Genomic DNA, 17,257 nt, shown 5'->3' on the forward strand with positions numbered 1-17,257 from the left:
TTCTTCCCTGATCCTGTCTCAGTGCCCCAGTCACTGTCAAACTCTGCTCTCTGCTTTCCATCCGTTGGCGCGTGGCTTTGGAAATGAAGTGTGGCTTAGAAAACTCCCATTGCCACACTCTGGCACACTGTGTGTGTGTGTGTCTGTGTGTGCGTTATTAACGACCGCAGCATGTGTAGTCGAAACCAGAAACTAAACAGTAGTCCAGTCTGGTTTGCTCTCGCACATACACATATACATACATGTACACACACACACACTATACTCCAAAAACAACCAGGAAATAAAGCTGAAAACCCCCACGAGCACTCCCTGTCCCACTTGAAACTCCTCCAGATTGTCTTCCAGCCAGTGTATTTGTGTGTGTGTGTGTGTGTGTGTGTGTGGAGTCCTTTCAGTGCAGTGTGTGTCTATCTGACATCAAGTGCACACACAAGTGATTATATGTGTCTGTCCGTGTGTCTCGCCACATTTTGCCAAATGAGAGCATTATGGGGCTTAGTCCGAGCAACCCTTTGGTGGCTTGGTATGGTGTAGAGCTTGGCATTGTTTCTCTCTCTCTCTGCGCGCACACACACATACACACACACACACACAAGATCCAAAAGTTGGGCTTTTTCATGGCTTCGTCCCATATTTTTGGACAAATTAATTTGGGATGAATCAGCGCATCGAGCATGGGTCATTTCTATTGAGCATTAAAAATGTCGGCCCAATGCAACCGGTGAATATCTTCTTTCCAAATTTGGCGCATATACTGCCGTGAAAAGTGCCCTTTTTTTCCTCACTTCAGAGAAAGGAAAGTGAGTTGATCTATGTGGCTTATGTAAATTGGTGGGAATGCTTGAGACTCACTCTCACTATAAAACCAGGAATATTTCAGCAGTAAACCCAAGGTGTTTTCAAGGTAAACACCAAAAAAGGGTCTCTTTTTTTCTTCTCTCTTTTTCTTTCAATCAAATTCCTCCCTCTCTGCTGTCACCTTTCATTCAGTGGAACTGCACTGTTCAGGGTACTTTTCTCTCCTCGAGTGCTTTTCAGTGCTTCTTCATGTGTGTGTGTGTGTGTGTCCAGCTAGTGTGTATAGCTACTCCGTTACTTAGAAACCCGGCAACAAAGAGCCACTTTTGACGAGTCAAAGAAGATGATCACGCTGCTTTCACTTTAATTAAAATCCAAGGACCTGCTACCATTTTAACACAACAATTAGTCTGCTGTTTGTACATGTGTGAGCTATAGGTTCCACACGTGCTCAAACAGCATGTGTGTATGCATGTGTTTTGTATTGATCTGTACGTATAGCTCATACATGTATATGTGAGCTATAGGTACAGATTCTGTGCATGAATATGGAAAAGTGGTGCATCACATGATCCGTTCCAATGTCCTCATTGTATCATCGCATACATTCACACTTTTTATGTTCCTGTCCTGCAATTCGTTCTCTGTCGTGGTCATATAGGATGGAAATAGATACATGAATGCTAAAACAACAAAATATGGAAATGTATGGTTGACTGGGCACATTTGCACACTGAAAACAAGTTTGTTTTAGCAATTAAGCTATCGCCTGTAATCAGATGGAAAGTAGCAGCTAAAAAAGTAAGAAATCAACAAACGAGTTAGGAGGAAGAGAGAGCAAGCAGGCAAAATAAAAAACCCAAAGTAAACAAGAAATCAAATGGAGAAGAAGGAAAGATTGCAGGAAACAAGGTCCCTGTCAAACCCCCACGCTCTGGCTTCCTAATGAAGACATTCTTAGACACGTTGATACATCCTGCTGCTTTACCTGAGCGCTCAGCCAAGTTCTTCTCCTTGCTCTCGGCAAGGTCGTAGGAAACTTTCTTCTCCCGCTTCTCTCCGCCTCTTCCTCCTCCTCCTCCTCCTCCTGCTTTGCTCCTCTCCTCCTCATCTTCGTCCGAGGAGGAGCACGAGTTATCGGCGCTGCTGCCACTGGTGAAGTCAGCCAGGTAGTCCGGCCGCTGACGTCTCGGTGTCTGACTGCATTCTGGCATGGCGGTCATGGGCTGGCAGGGACAAACGCCAATACAGACACATGCATGCGTTAGACGTACAGGTGGATACAGGTCGCTGGTATTCATGTGTGCACACAAACACAATGTCGAAGTCTAAAACTCAACCAGCCTTTCACAAGGACACAAGCACAACAGTAAACACACACACACACGTATACATAAATACATTGAGATGTTGTCAACCTCCCTGAGCCTCTCCTCACCCTCAGCCAGTTACCATCTGTCACTGGGAGACCTGGTGGTGACACGGCGAGCCCACATGGCCACACGTGTATGTTTTGCTTGCGGGCTTATTATGCACAGATGCACAATCACACATGCGCGCCTTTATCAGCCCGGCTGTAATTATGAACAGGGACATGAGTGGCTTCATATGTATTGAACACATTTGACCTGACTGGTTGATACGCAAAAGTTAAATTCAAAGTATACGTTTCAAAGTTTCTTTGAATATTAAATATCTGACGTGTAACTTTTATTCTGAAACTCCCGCTGCATCGTGTCTTTAATATGTCATTTTGACGATAACCAAAACTTTTATTCTCAGCTCAGTAAAAGTGGCTGCACTTCTGCACATGTGAAATCGTGATCTGCTTAAGCCCTACGACACACCGATAAGCATCCTTTTTAGTTTGGAGTTCATTAAGTTGAGCCTTGTCTATTTTAGATCCTGGAAAGGGACACATTGATAGCATTAATAAAGCATTTATACATCTGTTATTCAACGGTTAGCTCGGGCAGCGCTGTCAGGCCACCCAAATTAATGGGCAGGAAGTGATCACACGGCTTACACAGTCCCCACTGGGTAGCTGTGTGGGTGAGTGATGGAGGAGGATAGAGACAGAGAGATTAAATACATGAGAGAAGAATAAAAGGGAAGATGGGAACATCAGATTGATGGTGAGAGAAATAAAAGAGGAGGACAAGGTGAATCTGAGTATGGCAGTGGTGAGAAAAGGAGAGGAGGCATTGAATAGACGGAGGGAGGGGGGGAACGGAAATGAGCACGGAGAGAGAGAAAAGGACACCGAACATACGAGCGGAGAGAAAAAAGGAGACAGGAACAGACAGTGGATAAACACCAGAGCAAGACAAAGAGAGAAGGCCAGACACCGAACAGATGAGGAGAGAGAGAAAGAAAGTTGGGATGGCAGAGTGAGGATGATTGGGTAAAATCAAGCTAAATGGTCAGCTGAGGACACCAAGAGGAACTCAATGGTGCATATTATTATTACAAAAGTAGGAGTCAAAAAGACAATTAAGAACAAACGGCTATTAAGGAGGAGAAAGAGAATGTCTTTCTATCCCTCCTTTCACAATTTCCCTTCCTGTCTTCCTCACCCTCGTCCTCTTTGTCTGAAAATGTCCTCCTATCGATAACAAACCTTCTCCTTCCCCTCAAAAAATCTCGTCTCTAATCCCTTCACCTCGCTCCACTCTCGCACACTCGCTGGTTCACTTACACCAGATGGCTTGCAAGCGCTACACCCCAAGGAGTGAATCTATCCGTCACAGCTTTTTCCCCCCCCCCTCTTCCCCCTGCTCTCGACGTCTCTCTCGGCACACTCTCGGCAACATCGAAACTGACGGGGTCCAAATTAATTTGGACAACAGTGATTGTGTCTGAACAAGTCCTCATTCCCGGCTAAGGCCCCTCTAATGCAGCACTGAACTGCCCTGTCGAGTCCCTAACACACTCTTTGAGTGTTCCAGCCAATTTAGCCCTCGAGTGAGGAGCGGATGTAGATGTGCTGAGAGCGAGGGAATGGAGAGATGGAAGGGAAGGGAGTGAAGCAAGGTGATGGAGGGAGTAATGTGCTGTCGTGGGAGATCGGGGGGGCGTATAGGTGTATGTGACAGAGGGAGAGGAGGATAGACGGAAAGAAAGATAGCACGTAGAGAGCCAGAGAGACAGCCTGACAGCTGTCCCCTAAGGGAGCTGGCTCTTTTCTTTGGGCCCTTTCCTGATTCTTTTCTTTCTAATCCAAACCGCGACCCCTCCTTTTTATTTTTCTGAATCACGGCCTATATGCTTTCTGTGGGTGTTAGCTTCAGGCATCTGCCTACCTGCCTCTCTCTTTCTCTCTCTCTGACACTCTCACTCACACTTTTTTTTAAGTTCCCTTGAGCCATGTGGCCCTTATTCTCCCTCCTCTCTTTTGGTGACTCTCTCTCTGTCTCTCTCTCTCACCCACCTTGGGGCCTCGTTGCCTAGAGGATTTGCCCATCAGCCTCTCGTCGTCCAGTTCACATTGCTCCAGCAGATCCAAGATGTCCTCCTCCTACACACCCAACACATGGGAAATATAAAAAAAACACAAGGTAGATGAGAAGATGATTTATGTTACATGAAGCAAATATAGTATCAAGAATCAGTTAAATGTTGAGGATACACTGATAAGGCGTAAGTCAAATTCTTTGATGTTTCATATTTGTAATAACTTTGAAGTCAAAGTGAGGTTATGAGAAAAAGTACAGTAAAAAAAAAAGGTCCTGGCTGAACATGCATTGCTATTTGGCATCGCTCATAGAGGCTGAATTTGGAAAAAGGCAGCGTCATGGCCTTCGCCAGTGTGCTGGGGCTGTGGCCATTTGGCCATAGCTGAAATGCAAGCAAGGGCAATTAATGTTGCTCACGACCCAGGACATAAAAAGGCTCCCAATGATGCTTAAAATACAGTCTAAAGATGCTTGTCTTCTGTGTGTGTGTGTGTCTTTTGAGTTTGAATGTACCTTTATGTGACTTTGCATGTGTGTAGATGCGTGACGATTAGACAGTTGAGATGGTGTTAGGTGCAGAAGTGTAGACTTGTTTTTTCGATGTTAAAAAAGAAAGAAACAAAAAGATTAAAAGGAGAGTTCAGTGCTTTGCCGTGCTTTGAAGAATTTATTTAGAAATTGGAGCCATTTTTTACTTTTAAAATCTGCCAACTGAATAACCTCCCCCACCCACCAATGGTTTAAAAATCACTGGAGGCCCATTACCTTGTTAAATTGCTCCAAAGCAGGTTTGCGTGGATGTTTTGACACATTTTACAGCACGGAAGAAAACATAACTTGACAGATATAAAGAAATGACAGATTAACTGAAAAGCTACGTATTTTCTCTCTCGAGTAAATATGTTTATTAGGCAGTCAGTCTGCATCAAATGGTGCTGCTCCATAGATCGTATAGGAGAGCTCTCATTAAGCAATCACTGACTGCATGGTCACTAATGAGCATTTCCCAACTTTCCTAGATTATGATTTTTAATGATCACTTTGCAAATTAAGAATTTGTCAGCCCACATAATACGTAGCTGGAGCAGCTTCGCTATCGCCAACAAGCCCTGTACACGTCGGCTCATAAACTATATTACCCCAAACAAAAGTACTTCTTTGGCACTGAATGGCCAAGTGTTCAGTCCTGTCCAGCAAGCTTTTATATATTTTCATCCATTTTTTTTTTCTTTTTGAGAAAGCAGTCATTTATTTCTACTGCTGGCAGCTTCTACCGTGACATTTTCTGACTTCATATTTCTTGGCTGTTTGACAGATGAGTCTGTCTCGTCCATTTCTGTGGTTAGGGATTTACTTCCTCCATTTTAAAATAAATAAATAAATAAACTCACATTCCCCTGAGCCAGAAGAAGACTTCTGTAGGTAAAATTGGGCTTATTCTTTTCGACAAATAAAAAAAAAAACCCTCAGGACCCCTCTCATTTCATCTTCAAAGCAGGGAGGATAGGCTTAGTAGAGGGAAGATAGACGGTGACACTCCACTCTTACTGTTAAGCAGAAAATATGTTCCAATTTTTAGAAGATTCTTACATAACAAACAGCTGCTGTAAAAAAAAAAAAAAAATGCCACGTCACCTGAGCGTAGTTTAGTTGGACACAGAAGGCCACTGACCATATTTGGAGTGAAAACGGGTTGTACTAGCTAGCCCTGGTTCCAGGTACATCATTGATGTGTTGTTGATTCTGCCTGATGTGCGAATGAATCAGCAGCTCGTGTTTTTTTATCCTAGTTTTGTCTTCACAATCAACTACGGAAAGTCAATTTTCAGCCGTGCTCAGCAAGAGTTTTCTCGGACCTTCTAGATTTGTGAAGGCGTGCACAAGAAAACAAAGATAGCTAACAAGTCGATGCGTCCCTGCCAAACTAACTGTAATGGAAGTGGGGAGAAGGATGATGCAAACCCTGTAGAAACCAGTGGGGGTGTTGTCTGTAGCACAGCAATGGAGCCGGGCTCCGTGGTGCACGTTATCGCCGGGAATACAACACACGTTTTACTTTCTTTGACAGTGTGACAATCCATGACATTTTTCAATTCATGGCCCTGAGAAGCCCACAAAGGCGGCACACATGAGTCTTGTCGATCAGACCTGACAGATATGTTGGTGACACGTCGGCCAATGATTTCTGGCCCTGGGGGAAAAAAACTTGCCAAACAGGCAATACATGTCAGATTATGAGGGATTATGGATCGCACTGGTGCACAAAATGAAAGGCTTTGGTTTATCAGACGATCATTCTTCATCACGTTAAGAGAGAAACCTTAAAGGTTGAGTAGGTGATTCTATTCAGAAACACTTTCTGTTATATTACTTGAAATCCTCGTAAGATACCGAAAGCAATGAATACATGAAAAGGTCTGACATAAACATTTTGAAAAAATGTCATCCGTGGCCGTGGCAGGACTCTAAAAACCCTGTCCAATCCAAAAAGTCGGGCTGGAGAAATTCATTGGATGCCTGTCTGTCAATGCTTACTGTGGCTTTGAACAGCGGTCTGAATGAAGGGGGCGGGACTTTTTCAGTTCAGCGGTGCGTTCAAAGTCTCTGTAGTTTTTCCAAATTACCTACTCTGCCTTTAAGATGGGTAGGTTTAGCTACAAAATTTAAAACAGTTTTATGTTTAGTTAGCATAAGTTTGACACTAATATTTGGTAGCAGTGTGTGTGTGTGTGTGTGTGTGTGTGTGTGTGTGTGTGTGTGTGTTTGTGATGCAGTTGACAACTACACAAAAGCAAAGCTGAGGTGCACAAAACTTACTTAAAAGATTTCTATTTTGCACGCTGTCCCTTTAATAAGAACAGTCCCAACGTCACTCATGATCATGTCATTAGAAAGCAAACTTCAGAGCGTCATTTGTGCTCTCTCCCTTCCTACTTTGAACAAGAGCAACATCTTTGATTGACACCTCTATAAAAATGCTCCCTCTTAAAAGGACACACAATAACTTTCTGAGATACAGACTGTGATGGGTAGAGCCTGTTGAGGTAATGTCAATACTACTGTAAAAAAAAATCCATTATCAGTATCCGCAATTATTTGGTTGTCAAAGTTGTTTTGTTTCATCTGCATCTTTCCAACTCATCAATGTGTCTTCCCTCCATGTGTTTTAATGTCCCACAATGCCTTTCTCTGTGTGTTTTTGTTTAATTGATTTGTTCTTTGTGTATACATGAGTTGAAAACAGAGTTGCCTCCTTCTGTTTCTTTTTTTTCCAACTCGAATCATCCTGATTCATTAAGCCTGTTCATAATAGTCTTGTCGCAATACTTAAAAAGTATTTTATAAACACAAAAAAGTGACAGACTGACTCTCTCTGTTAGGCATCTCACCATCTTTTGTACTTTATATTTTCTCATCCTTCCCTCGTCACCATTTAAGATTCCTCTCTATTCCCCCACTCTCCCAAATGTTACATGATTTATAAGTAAAAAATGTGATTTACAAATGTGATAACAATGTTTGTATGATTTGGGGTATTCACAAAAGTGTGTTCCAATCTACACACAAATACTAAGCAATTTGGAAACAGCAACGCAGCATCTATGTATATTTCTAGCTTATCTAGCTTATCTATTTCCCCCTAACATTAAACCAGATTTCACCGAAAGCCTAGTTCTCCCAGTTTTCCTGTGTTCAAGTTGGTTGGTATTTCAGTGAAGACTGGATTACGCTTTTGTAAATACCCAAAATGATGTGTTGTACACATTGTCTGTATTATTTTTCATTTGTAGATCATGTAATACACGTTTGTGACCGTGTTGACATCAGTTTCCCTCCAAGTCTCTCTGGTAAAATTGTGTGGGATGGAAATCTCTCACTTTCAAGTCTCTTCATACCTTTACCATCAAGGTTAAGCAGAGGCTACATTCCTCCAGGTGTCAGAGAGGCATTTGCATGTATATGCATACAATGACTTCTACCCCATGGACGTATTGCAGATATTTTTGTGTATGGCCACACAGGTCTGTGTGTGCACATCCTCATGTATATGTTCAAACGTATATTCCTGAATGTTGTTGAATAAATAATCAACTTGTAGGAGAAAACCCTCAGGATGTGGGCAACAACTGTAATCAACCTTGAAGCCTTTTCACAACTTTCTCTGACAGGAAGATACAGAAAGACTGAGGGAAACTGAAGAGTGTCTAACCGTAAAGAAAAGAAAATGTCATTGTCGTGTGGGATTTCGTTTGCCTTTAAAAGCTCATGTACACGGAACAATAAATATTTGTGGAGAGACTGAATGAATGACACTGGGAAGGAGAGGCGGATAGGGAAGGAGAAGGACATTCTGTCAGACGTTCTAATAAATCTGAAGGACTGCGGCATACTTTCCGCATTATTTGCACATCCTTTTCTTCTCTCTGTGGGCAGAATCTCAATAACAATGCATGCGTTTCCTTATTTTGAATGTGCTTGTCCACAAGTGTCTGCAAATTGTGTGTATATGTTTGCACGTGTGTCTCTGCAGGTCTCTATGATGTGTCTGTGTGCCTGACAGTCTGCCACTGACGTACGTGCCTTCATTCGTTTCAGAGGATTATTCATTTCCTTTTGAAGTGAGGCGGCTCGCCCGGCGAGGAAGGTCTGAAAGGCGGCCGAGAGCAGGCTTTCATACTTCTCCAGCAGCAGCTTGTCGTCTGGGGGGTAAATACGTCTGTAGACCACAGAGACACAGGAGAGAAAAGCAAGGAGAGTGAGGGAGAAGCGGAGAAAGAGGGAGGCAGAAAAGGCAAAGAGGGAGGGTCGTCGGTGGTAAGAGAAGAAATGATGAAATAGAGGGAACAGGGGTGAGGTTCACAAAGGAGAGGGTGGGAGTGATAGGGTGGAGAAAAAGAAAGAAACGAGGGGGATTGGGGTTGAGGAAAAAGCGTGATATGAGGTGAGAGGAGGAGCGGTGACAGAATTGGGAGGGAGGGAGCCATGATGGATAAAAAGAAAAAAAAAAGAAGGTTCAAGAAAGAGGGTTGTTAAAGAGATAGAAAGATGAAGAAAATGACAAAGAAATAAATGGGAATACAAAGATTTAGAGAGGGAGAGATGGATGATAGATGAAGGAGGAGTGGAGGGAGTGAGGCACAGAGAGGTCGAGGCACAGCGGGTGAGAGTGGTCGACGGACGGAAAAGATAGCGAGCAGGAGGGGAAACACACAGGCGGGAAGAATTATAAGTATTTCAATGAGAGGTGTGAAATGATGGAGAGAGAAAAGAAAGGTGAAGACGTATTAATGGAGACCTTGAGGGAACCTGTACAAACTTCAACCCTGTCTTTTCATGTGGAGTAATGCATTAATGCACAACTGCACACACACACACACACACACATATATATATATATATATATATATATATATATATACACACACACCCATATACCCTCCCCGAGACACCTTCTTCATAGTTCTGCTTAGTTTTAAAAGTGCTCAGTGTTTATTTTAGGCCTGAGGGGATTAGGGAAATGTATAAACGTCTGCCTGGCTATCCTCATCGTACATCTCCAAACTCCCCCCATGTCATCGCGTTATCAATCAAATCAAAACAATGACAGTCTTTTAATAAGCACTGGCCAATGTGGAGTGGAAAAGTAGGGGGTTTGGCGTCTTTACTGACATTTAGAGCCCCCCTCCCCGGTTCGGCCTTTGAATCAACAGTGCGTTAAAGGGAGTCGACGTACGTCCTCTTTTAAAGCACGAAGATGGGTGTAACGTTTATGCAGCAGCGTCATATTTTCTACTATCATCTAAATATTGATTGCTAATCCAATCACACACATCAGCATCTGAGCCGTACATTTTAGTGAAAGTACAATCCAAGTAAAGTTTAAGTTTAGCATAATTTCACCATTAAAAGTTTTACTGCGCCCCATCTGCCATTTAACAACTCCATGCAGAGAAGCTTTTCTGGGTACATGATTTCCATATTGTTGAGAAGTTGACCCAATTCTATGCATTGCTTTAGTTGCTGCAGTTGAACTCCAGCAACTACTGAATGTTGAGAAACCTGAGATGAACCAATCGTTTTATTACCTTCCCTTGGTACCACCTTATATATATGAGATTTTTATAACTGCCATACTTTTTAACCACCTTTTAAGGTACATGGACCGCATTACTTTGTTCCTCTTGAGAGAAATGTGGAAAAAGTCTCTTCATAAAAGGGGGATAAACTGTAGTTAAATGATAATATATGAAAAGAACCAGAAACTGTCAATCTTCAATGTGCAACATAAATCACTTGACTGAAAAGAAAAAGGTCAACACTTTAATAGTGGGTGTTAACTGCTCCCCCTTTTGGCACCCTCCATCTCCGAACATATGGACTTTTTATTTGAGGGTGACCCTGCAATATTGTTAGAATAAAATTCTCATGCTGAGGCTTATTTTCCTCCCAAATGCTCTGCATATTCAATTTAGATAAGTTTAGAAATATCTTTGTTTTGGTCAACAGTGCCTCTCAAGCCCTCCGATTTCCGACTGTGTAAACGATGTTAAATGAACATCAACAATAGCATCAGCCAGCTGGGTTTCCCTCGGATGCCACGGGGTCCTGGCTTGTCTGTAACTGATGCAAGTTTCATCTAATAGCCGGATGTAAGTAAGTTCATTACCAGAACTCATCTAATGAGAAGCAGTGTGTTAATCAGACTCCAGTGCAGCGCCGGGACACCGTTTGAATGCTAAGAGGTCTTTATTAGGGGTGCTCCAGACAGACCTCAGCCTGTCTGATTGACTGTCTGGCTGCATGTCTGAAAAGAGGAAGGAGGTGACAGCACTTCATGCAGGCCTGGGATCAGTGTTCTGCCTATCCATTCAGTCAAGTGATGAGTCAAGAAGTCACTTACAGTTGGGCAGACAGCAGTGAGGGTAAGTGTGCATGTGAGCCAATCGTAGGCATGCGTGTCTGAGGGAGAAAGACAGAAAATCTGGAAATGTGCATGTGCTTACATGTTGGATACGGAGATGGGAGTCAAAAAGAGAAACGGAGTGAAGGAGGGTTAAATATTTGGAAGAGATAAGCGGTAAATCAGAACTTGGTGTTGTTGAGTCATGCTCTGAGACGGATCTGCTCCATCTGTGAGATGACCATTAAAGATGGACGTGTGTGATGTCTTCCAACGTCCCAGCTGGAGTTGGAGGAGAAACTGTGGGGGGGGTTGATGGAGGATGGCTTCCAGTGGGCAAGTTTAAGTTTATGTGCCAATTTGAATTTCCAAAAATGCTGAAAACACTGTGAATAGAGAAGTAATAACTTGAACCTCGGCATTAAACACTAGCCCTGATTTCTTTTTCACCCTTCCTATTTTATAGATTCTCTCAGTCTTAATTCTTCCAACTCACACTCTTAAAACACTGGGCGTTCTCTATTGCTTTTTCCTCTCTCTGCTGCAGCATTATTTATTCTCCTGAGAGCATAGCACTCTGCAGATGACCCCATATATGTAAACGGAGCTGGCACCGGTACAGTGGGTAGAGTTCCTGGAAGGAGAGCAACCTCCCTTTTTTCCCCCTCTTCCTTACCTGTAGTTCCCCAGATGTTGCTTTTCATGCTCCTCCCTGGAGATCTGCTTGCGGACCTGTGCCAGTCGCTCCTTCTACAAATAGGAGAAAACCAAAGGTAAAAGGACTTAATCTCTCAGGTGAAAGTCACTGCCACCCCCACCTTATCTTATATTAGGAAAAGAGAACTAATAAAGTCTTAAAAAGGAGAAGGCAATAGGGGAGAAAGACGGGGGTAGGGGGGGGAGAGCAGTCTCACCCAACAATGCCCCGTGATTAAGAGGCATTTTTCCATCTTTTCTCTTATTGATACGATACAAAGGTATAATTGTGGAGCTCAGTTGGCCAATTTAGCATAAGGCAGAGAGGAGGGATTCACTCCACCACTGGCACTGTAGTATCATTGAGCTCTGAGCGACATGTGCCTTCAATAGACCTGAACCTCGTCTTGCACTTCAGCCATAACAGCACTCAAACTCGAGGTAGTCCCCTTTTTTTAAAATAGTGCCTCTGCGCCATCTTTCCTTATTCCCACTGATTACTGCCGTGGCTGATCAAAAGGCTAATCAAAGAGGGCGGGAGGCGTAAAGTACTGGTAGCTGCCACTTTTCCCCATATATATGAGAAAAGCTCCCCCGACTCCTTCATTTCAAAGAGAAACTAATTAAATGGTGTGCTTGTCTCAGAAAACTCTGATTCTTTTGACGTAGAGTAAGATGTAAGTGAAACTGAGTTTTCTGCTTCTGAGCTTTTTCTTCGTCTCTTTCAATCCCGAGGAAAGTTCACACAAAATGCGAATGTACTGTTTGGTTGAACAACCGAAGAGGACCTGTCCCTGTATTGCTGAAGTCCAAGCCACCTTTTTCTTTTCTTTTTTTTTTGCTGGTGTGGCCTAAAAAAGCTTAAGCGGTATCTCATGACTTATGATACAGGAATCTGTGCTGCCATTGTTTTAGTTCCCAGGCTGGTTATGAATGTCTGGGTAGGGAAATAAATGAGTTTCACTCTCAACTCCATCAACCATAGTCAATGCAAGTGCTTTGCATCCCAGATGCTCCGCTGCAGTTGGTCAGCTGCCAGCGGAGAGAATTTGTGGTTTTACTAGGCAGTTGGGAATGTGTGTAACTGTATAAATGTGAAGCGCAGTCTTGCTCAGCAAATCTTTTTCGGAGTTAATAATAACGTTTAAATCAAATGCTATAGTTTAATAACTCGGCTGTTCCTTACCAGCTCTTCTCTCCTACGCTCCAGCGTGTGACGTTGCTTCTCCCAGTCCGAGGAAGCGGCCGAGAGCTTCTTCACCGAGCCGTGCCCGTAGAGCCGTCGCTGAGCCTCGGCCTTTTCCTGGGCGAGGTTGCGTTTCTTATCACTGGCTCTGGATCAACATAGAACAACTAGGAGTCAGAAGAATAAACACTTAATACGTAAGGAAAGAGAACGGCACCAGTCAACTACATTAGCTAAGAATAGAAGTGTTATAGTGTGTTTTCCTACTGAAGCTCTGAAGCGGTGTCTGTGTCTCAATGTGGATACTTCAGTTAGCACACTTCTATGTAGTGGACAGTGTACACTTTCTTACTAACTTGTAAGTAGCGTTGTGCATTTCTATAGTGAGGAGTTCACCCGAGCAACTTCTTTCTCAGCTGCCATTTTCAAATATGGAAGAACTGGAAGAGAAAGTACATTTCTGTTTTCCGATAATACTTTTAACTCCTGTCCTAAGTGCATTTCCCCCTTCTCATTTCTATTTCATAACCGCAAACTGTAATAGTTCTTTCAGAATACAGAAGATGTATTTTATCTCCGCTTCTTTCCAAAAGTTTTCATAAACACTGTAAACAATGGTGAAGTTTGACGGCATGCAGCTCTCATCCCGAACTGATAGACTGACCTGAATTTGCCTTTTCACATCATTGTTGTACTTAAAACAAACAAAAAAAATCCCCTCAAAAAACATTCAACAATACAGAGATAAAACAAAGTGACAAGTGTAGGATGAACAGGACCAGACAGCTAATTCTGAACAAGTGGGCCATTGCGGTCTGGAGAAAGGGCAATTCATTTTAGTCAATCGCTGGCCCTTTAAATTGGATATTGAGTGCCGTTGGGGGGCTGAGGTTTATCAATGTCCATGCCCGGCCGGGTCTGAATTGATCCCATGTTGATACAGTTGGTGTTGTGCGCAGACTTGAGAGCTGACCCTACTTCTACACACCACCAACCCCTCCCTTTTGGGAAGCAAAGCCATTACTATATAAGGAAAAAGTGAGCGAGGTAGAACAAAGCCTTCATTCACTCCAGCATGAACATAAGCAGTTTGTCCAATGGAAATAGCTCCCCGCTGCCATTCAAGGCCTCCTACGATTTATTTGTCAGGAAATAATCAAATCTCCTCTTTTAATCTATGGCGATACAGCAAACATCAGCCATGAAACAAATCATTTTGATAAGGGATTTGTTTGTGTCGACTGAAGCCTAACGGGAGGAGTGAATGAGTTTTTATGTGGGATGGCTGCACAACGCACCACACTTGGCCAAACTAGATCCATGGTGCTGCATGTAATTGATCCATTGATCTGTCTGTGTGTGTGTGTGTGTGTGTGTGTGTGTGTGTGTGTGTGTGTGTGTGTGTGTGTGTGTGTGTGTGTGTGTGTGTGTTGTGTGTGTGTGTGTGTGTGTGTGTGTGTGTGTGTGTGTGTGTGTGCGACTAGTAGTTGAGACTATATTTAGACCAGTAAGAGGAAGACAAGCGCAAAGAGAGAAAGAGGTCTGAGTACGATGATCAATCAATGTTCAGGCTCACTGTAGCCAGCGGGATGGAAAAGCATGCCGGCAAACACACACACACACACACAAAATATATTACACAACAAAAATGACAGTGTGCATAACCTACTGTAAACAGGCAAACAAATACAGTCGCAAAGTAAAGTAAAAAAGCAAGCTAAGCAAGTAAGCTTCTGTAAAGATGCAGAGCGGGGTAAACAATGTTGAATTTGAAATACAGATAGAAGAACGTACTATTATCCTCTTTATCACACACACACACTCAGCATACCAGCATAATCCTAGCCCTAACCCTAATCTTAACCTAAACCTCACCTTAAACCAAGCCTCATACTTAATGATTAACGCTATGGAGATGTGCATTTTGTCCCCAAAAGGAAGGCAAGTCCCCACAATGTAAATGGATGTATGTCTTGTGGAAGCTTTGCCTTGTCCACAATCTGTCTTTGAATCCACCACAGCAGCACCAACACATTAATACATTTAAAAGTGCCGCGATGTATTATTGATCACCAGCTCAAACCTCCTTTTACCCACTAATGTCACTACTGTGTCATCAGTCTGAAAAAAAATCCAAGAAGGCTTTTGTGTGATTCCAAAGTTTTCGGAGGTTGCCAAACACAGAAAACTGAAAGAAATCTTTTAAACATTCAGAGCCCTGTAAAATTGAATTTGTCGTGAGCTTTGTCTGCCTCGGCACATTAAACCTAATGATCCCCTAGATGTGATGCATGTGTGTATATATCTGTAAGCAGGCGTGTGTGCGACCGCGGTGGAGAAACAGTACCGAATGTTGAGGAGTTTGAGAGCATTGAGCAGCACCCCTTTCTTCACGTCGTAATCAATCTTCTGATCGGTCCCGAAGCTCGGCGCTCGATTGATCTGCCAGAGAGGAGAGAGGAGAGAAGCATTCAAAGAATATTTTCCTACTTCATCTAATTTTTTTTTTCTTCTTCTTCTTCTTCTTTCTTCTCAACTCAGCAGACAGAAATGCTATGCAATTACAGGAGTGGATTTAGGGCATGTTTGGAAAAAAGACATCTGTTCCCAAAAGAAGAGAGAGGAGAGAAGAGAGAGCTAGAAGGGGAGAGTTTCCCTCTCTTTGAAGGACACTTTGGGACTGTTAGCCTTTGCCTGGGCATAAATCTTGTCTGACACTGACGTGTGAATGCTTGTGCATGAACGTGTGTGTGTATGAGTGCATGTATGTGAAAAGATTATTAAGTTCAATTTCACTACCAGGTACATGCACTGTTTAATTTAGCTCACGCCCACTTTCGTATGACGATAGCCTTCCTCCAGGAGCTTTGAAAACAGCGATATGGCATAGTGGCACTGAGCTTGATGAATTTCCTGTTTAACATACCACAAATCAGACAAGAACTACACCCTGCAGTCCCTCCACCTCATACCCTGCAGCTGGGAGACTAAAAACCCCAGCACCTCTGTCTCCGTCTGCTCTCCACCCGGTTCTAGTCTCCCAGTGGTGGGACCCGCTGTTTTCCACTCATGAAAGCATGGTGGAATTAGAAAGCTAACATTAGCAAACTAACTAGCCAGCCACCGAATGAGAAAAAAACCACAACAACTTCATCCACACGCTCTAGTCGCACATTGTTATCTCCAGATAATCAGTCATTAACACTGATCCACGAGATTTGTAATGTGCTAATAGCTTCGTTTCCAGACCACAGAAAGGGGAAAACAGGCTTGTGCTGTGCTGTGATTGTAAGGCGACACTGTGGTTGTGGAACGAAGTAGAAACGATCGGCGCTGTGGGGAGAGGCGAGGAGGGGAGCGGTCTGATTAGAGGATGTTAACGCTCTTTTATTCCATGCCATAGATTAGTCTCAAACCATAGAGTCTATCTCAGAATAGGCTTTGACTGATTAAAAACAGTAGATTTTCAATGATTTAATACTGATTATTATAAATTTGGTAAGATGTCAATCTTAACACCTGCAGTGATGTGTTCTTCCACAATGGAGGCGTATCATAGCTTATAAACCAAGCTTAAATGTGGGGTTACTCTTTAAACCGTCACTACATCAGTGACCCTGTCCTTTTCAGTCAACCACAGCAAGCGGTCCACGCCTCTGTAACTTAAGTATGCCAGGCACTGCAACACCTACCCACTGCCACCAATAATCTCTTTGTGAGCATCAGCGAATTACCAGCGCTCGGCTCAATCCCTTCATATACAATCGAGGGCGCTCAGAGGGAGAGTCAACTGAGCGAGAACAGAATAAGTCACCTGTGATTTGAGGTACAAAAGCCGGTATCACCCAGGGAAAAATTCAAGAGCAGCTTACCTTTCTTAACAGAACAATTTCCAGCAATGGTAGCAAGGTATTCAGATATCAGTTATTATACGTGACACAACAAAACAATTCTTCCCCCTTTATTCTTTCTTATGTTCCTTCTGTCTCTCTGCCAAGGTGAAAGAAAGAGATTGCGCGAGACAACAAAAGGCCCAGCAAAATGGAGGGAAGTGCAGAGGGAGGGTGAATGAACTGGCAGCTATGACTGGAGTGGTGTCTTCCTACGAGTTGTCTTCAAATTACAACAGATGCCCACCGAAAGGCTGACCCTGATTATTAACTTTTGTTTGTTGAGATACGTCGTTAAAATCCTCCTCTATTTTTTGTGTGGGAACGC

General features: G+C 43.1%; 1 protein-coding gene across 5 annotated transcripts in view; it reads right to left on the reverse strand.

The window, feature by feature from the left end:
* The window catches only part of ttll7 (tubulin tyrosine ligase-like family, member 7), a gene marked incomplete at its 5' end in the record, with an annotated part of 67,932 nt that overhangs the window by 18,091 nt on the left and 32,584 nt on the right, over positions 1–17,257 (reverse strand). For all 5 annotated transcript variants that reach the window (XM_084011107.1, XM_084011108.1, XM_084011109.1 and 2 more), the window contains 6 exons: positions 1,790–2,027; positions 4,232–4,318; positions 8,838–8,973; positions 11,834–11,907; positions 13,040–13,187; positions 15,387–15,481. In XM_084011107.1, coding sequence (XP_083867233.1) covers positions 1,790–2,027; positions 4,232–4,318; positions 8,838–8,973; positions 11,834–11,907; positions 13,040–13,187; positions 15,387–15,481 — 778 coding nt within the window. The remainder of the gene's footprint in view (positions 1–1,789; positions 2,028–4,231; positions 4,319–8,837; positions 8,974–11,833; positions 11,908–13,039; positions 13,188–15,386; positions 15,482–17,257) is intronic.

The sequence above is a fragment of the Eutrigla gurnardus genome, assembly GCF_963514095.1.
Source record: "Eutrigla gurnardus genome assembly, chromosome: 6".
In the NCBI taxonomy this organism is placed as follows: Eukaryota; Metazoa; Chordata; class Actinopteri; order Perciformes; family Triglidae; genus Eutrigla; species Eutrigla gurnardus.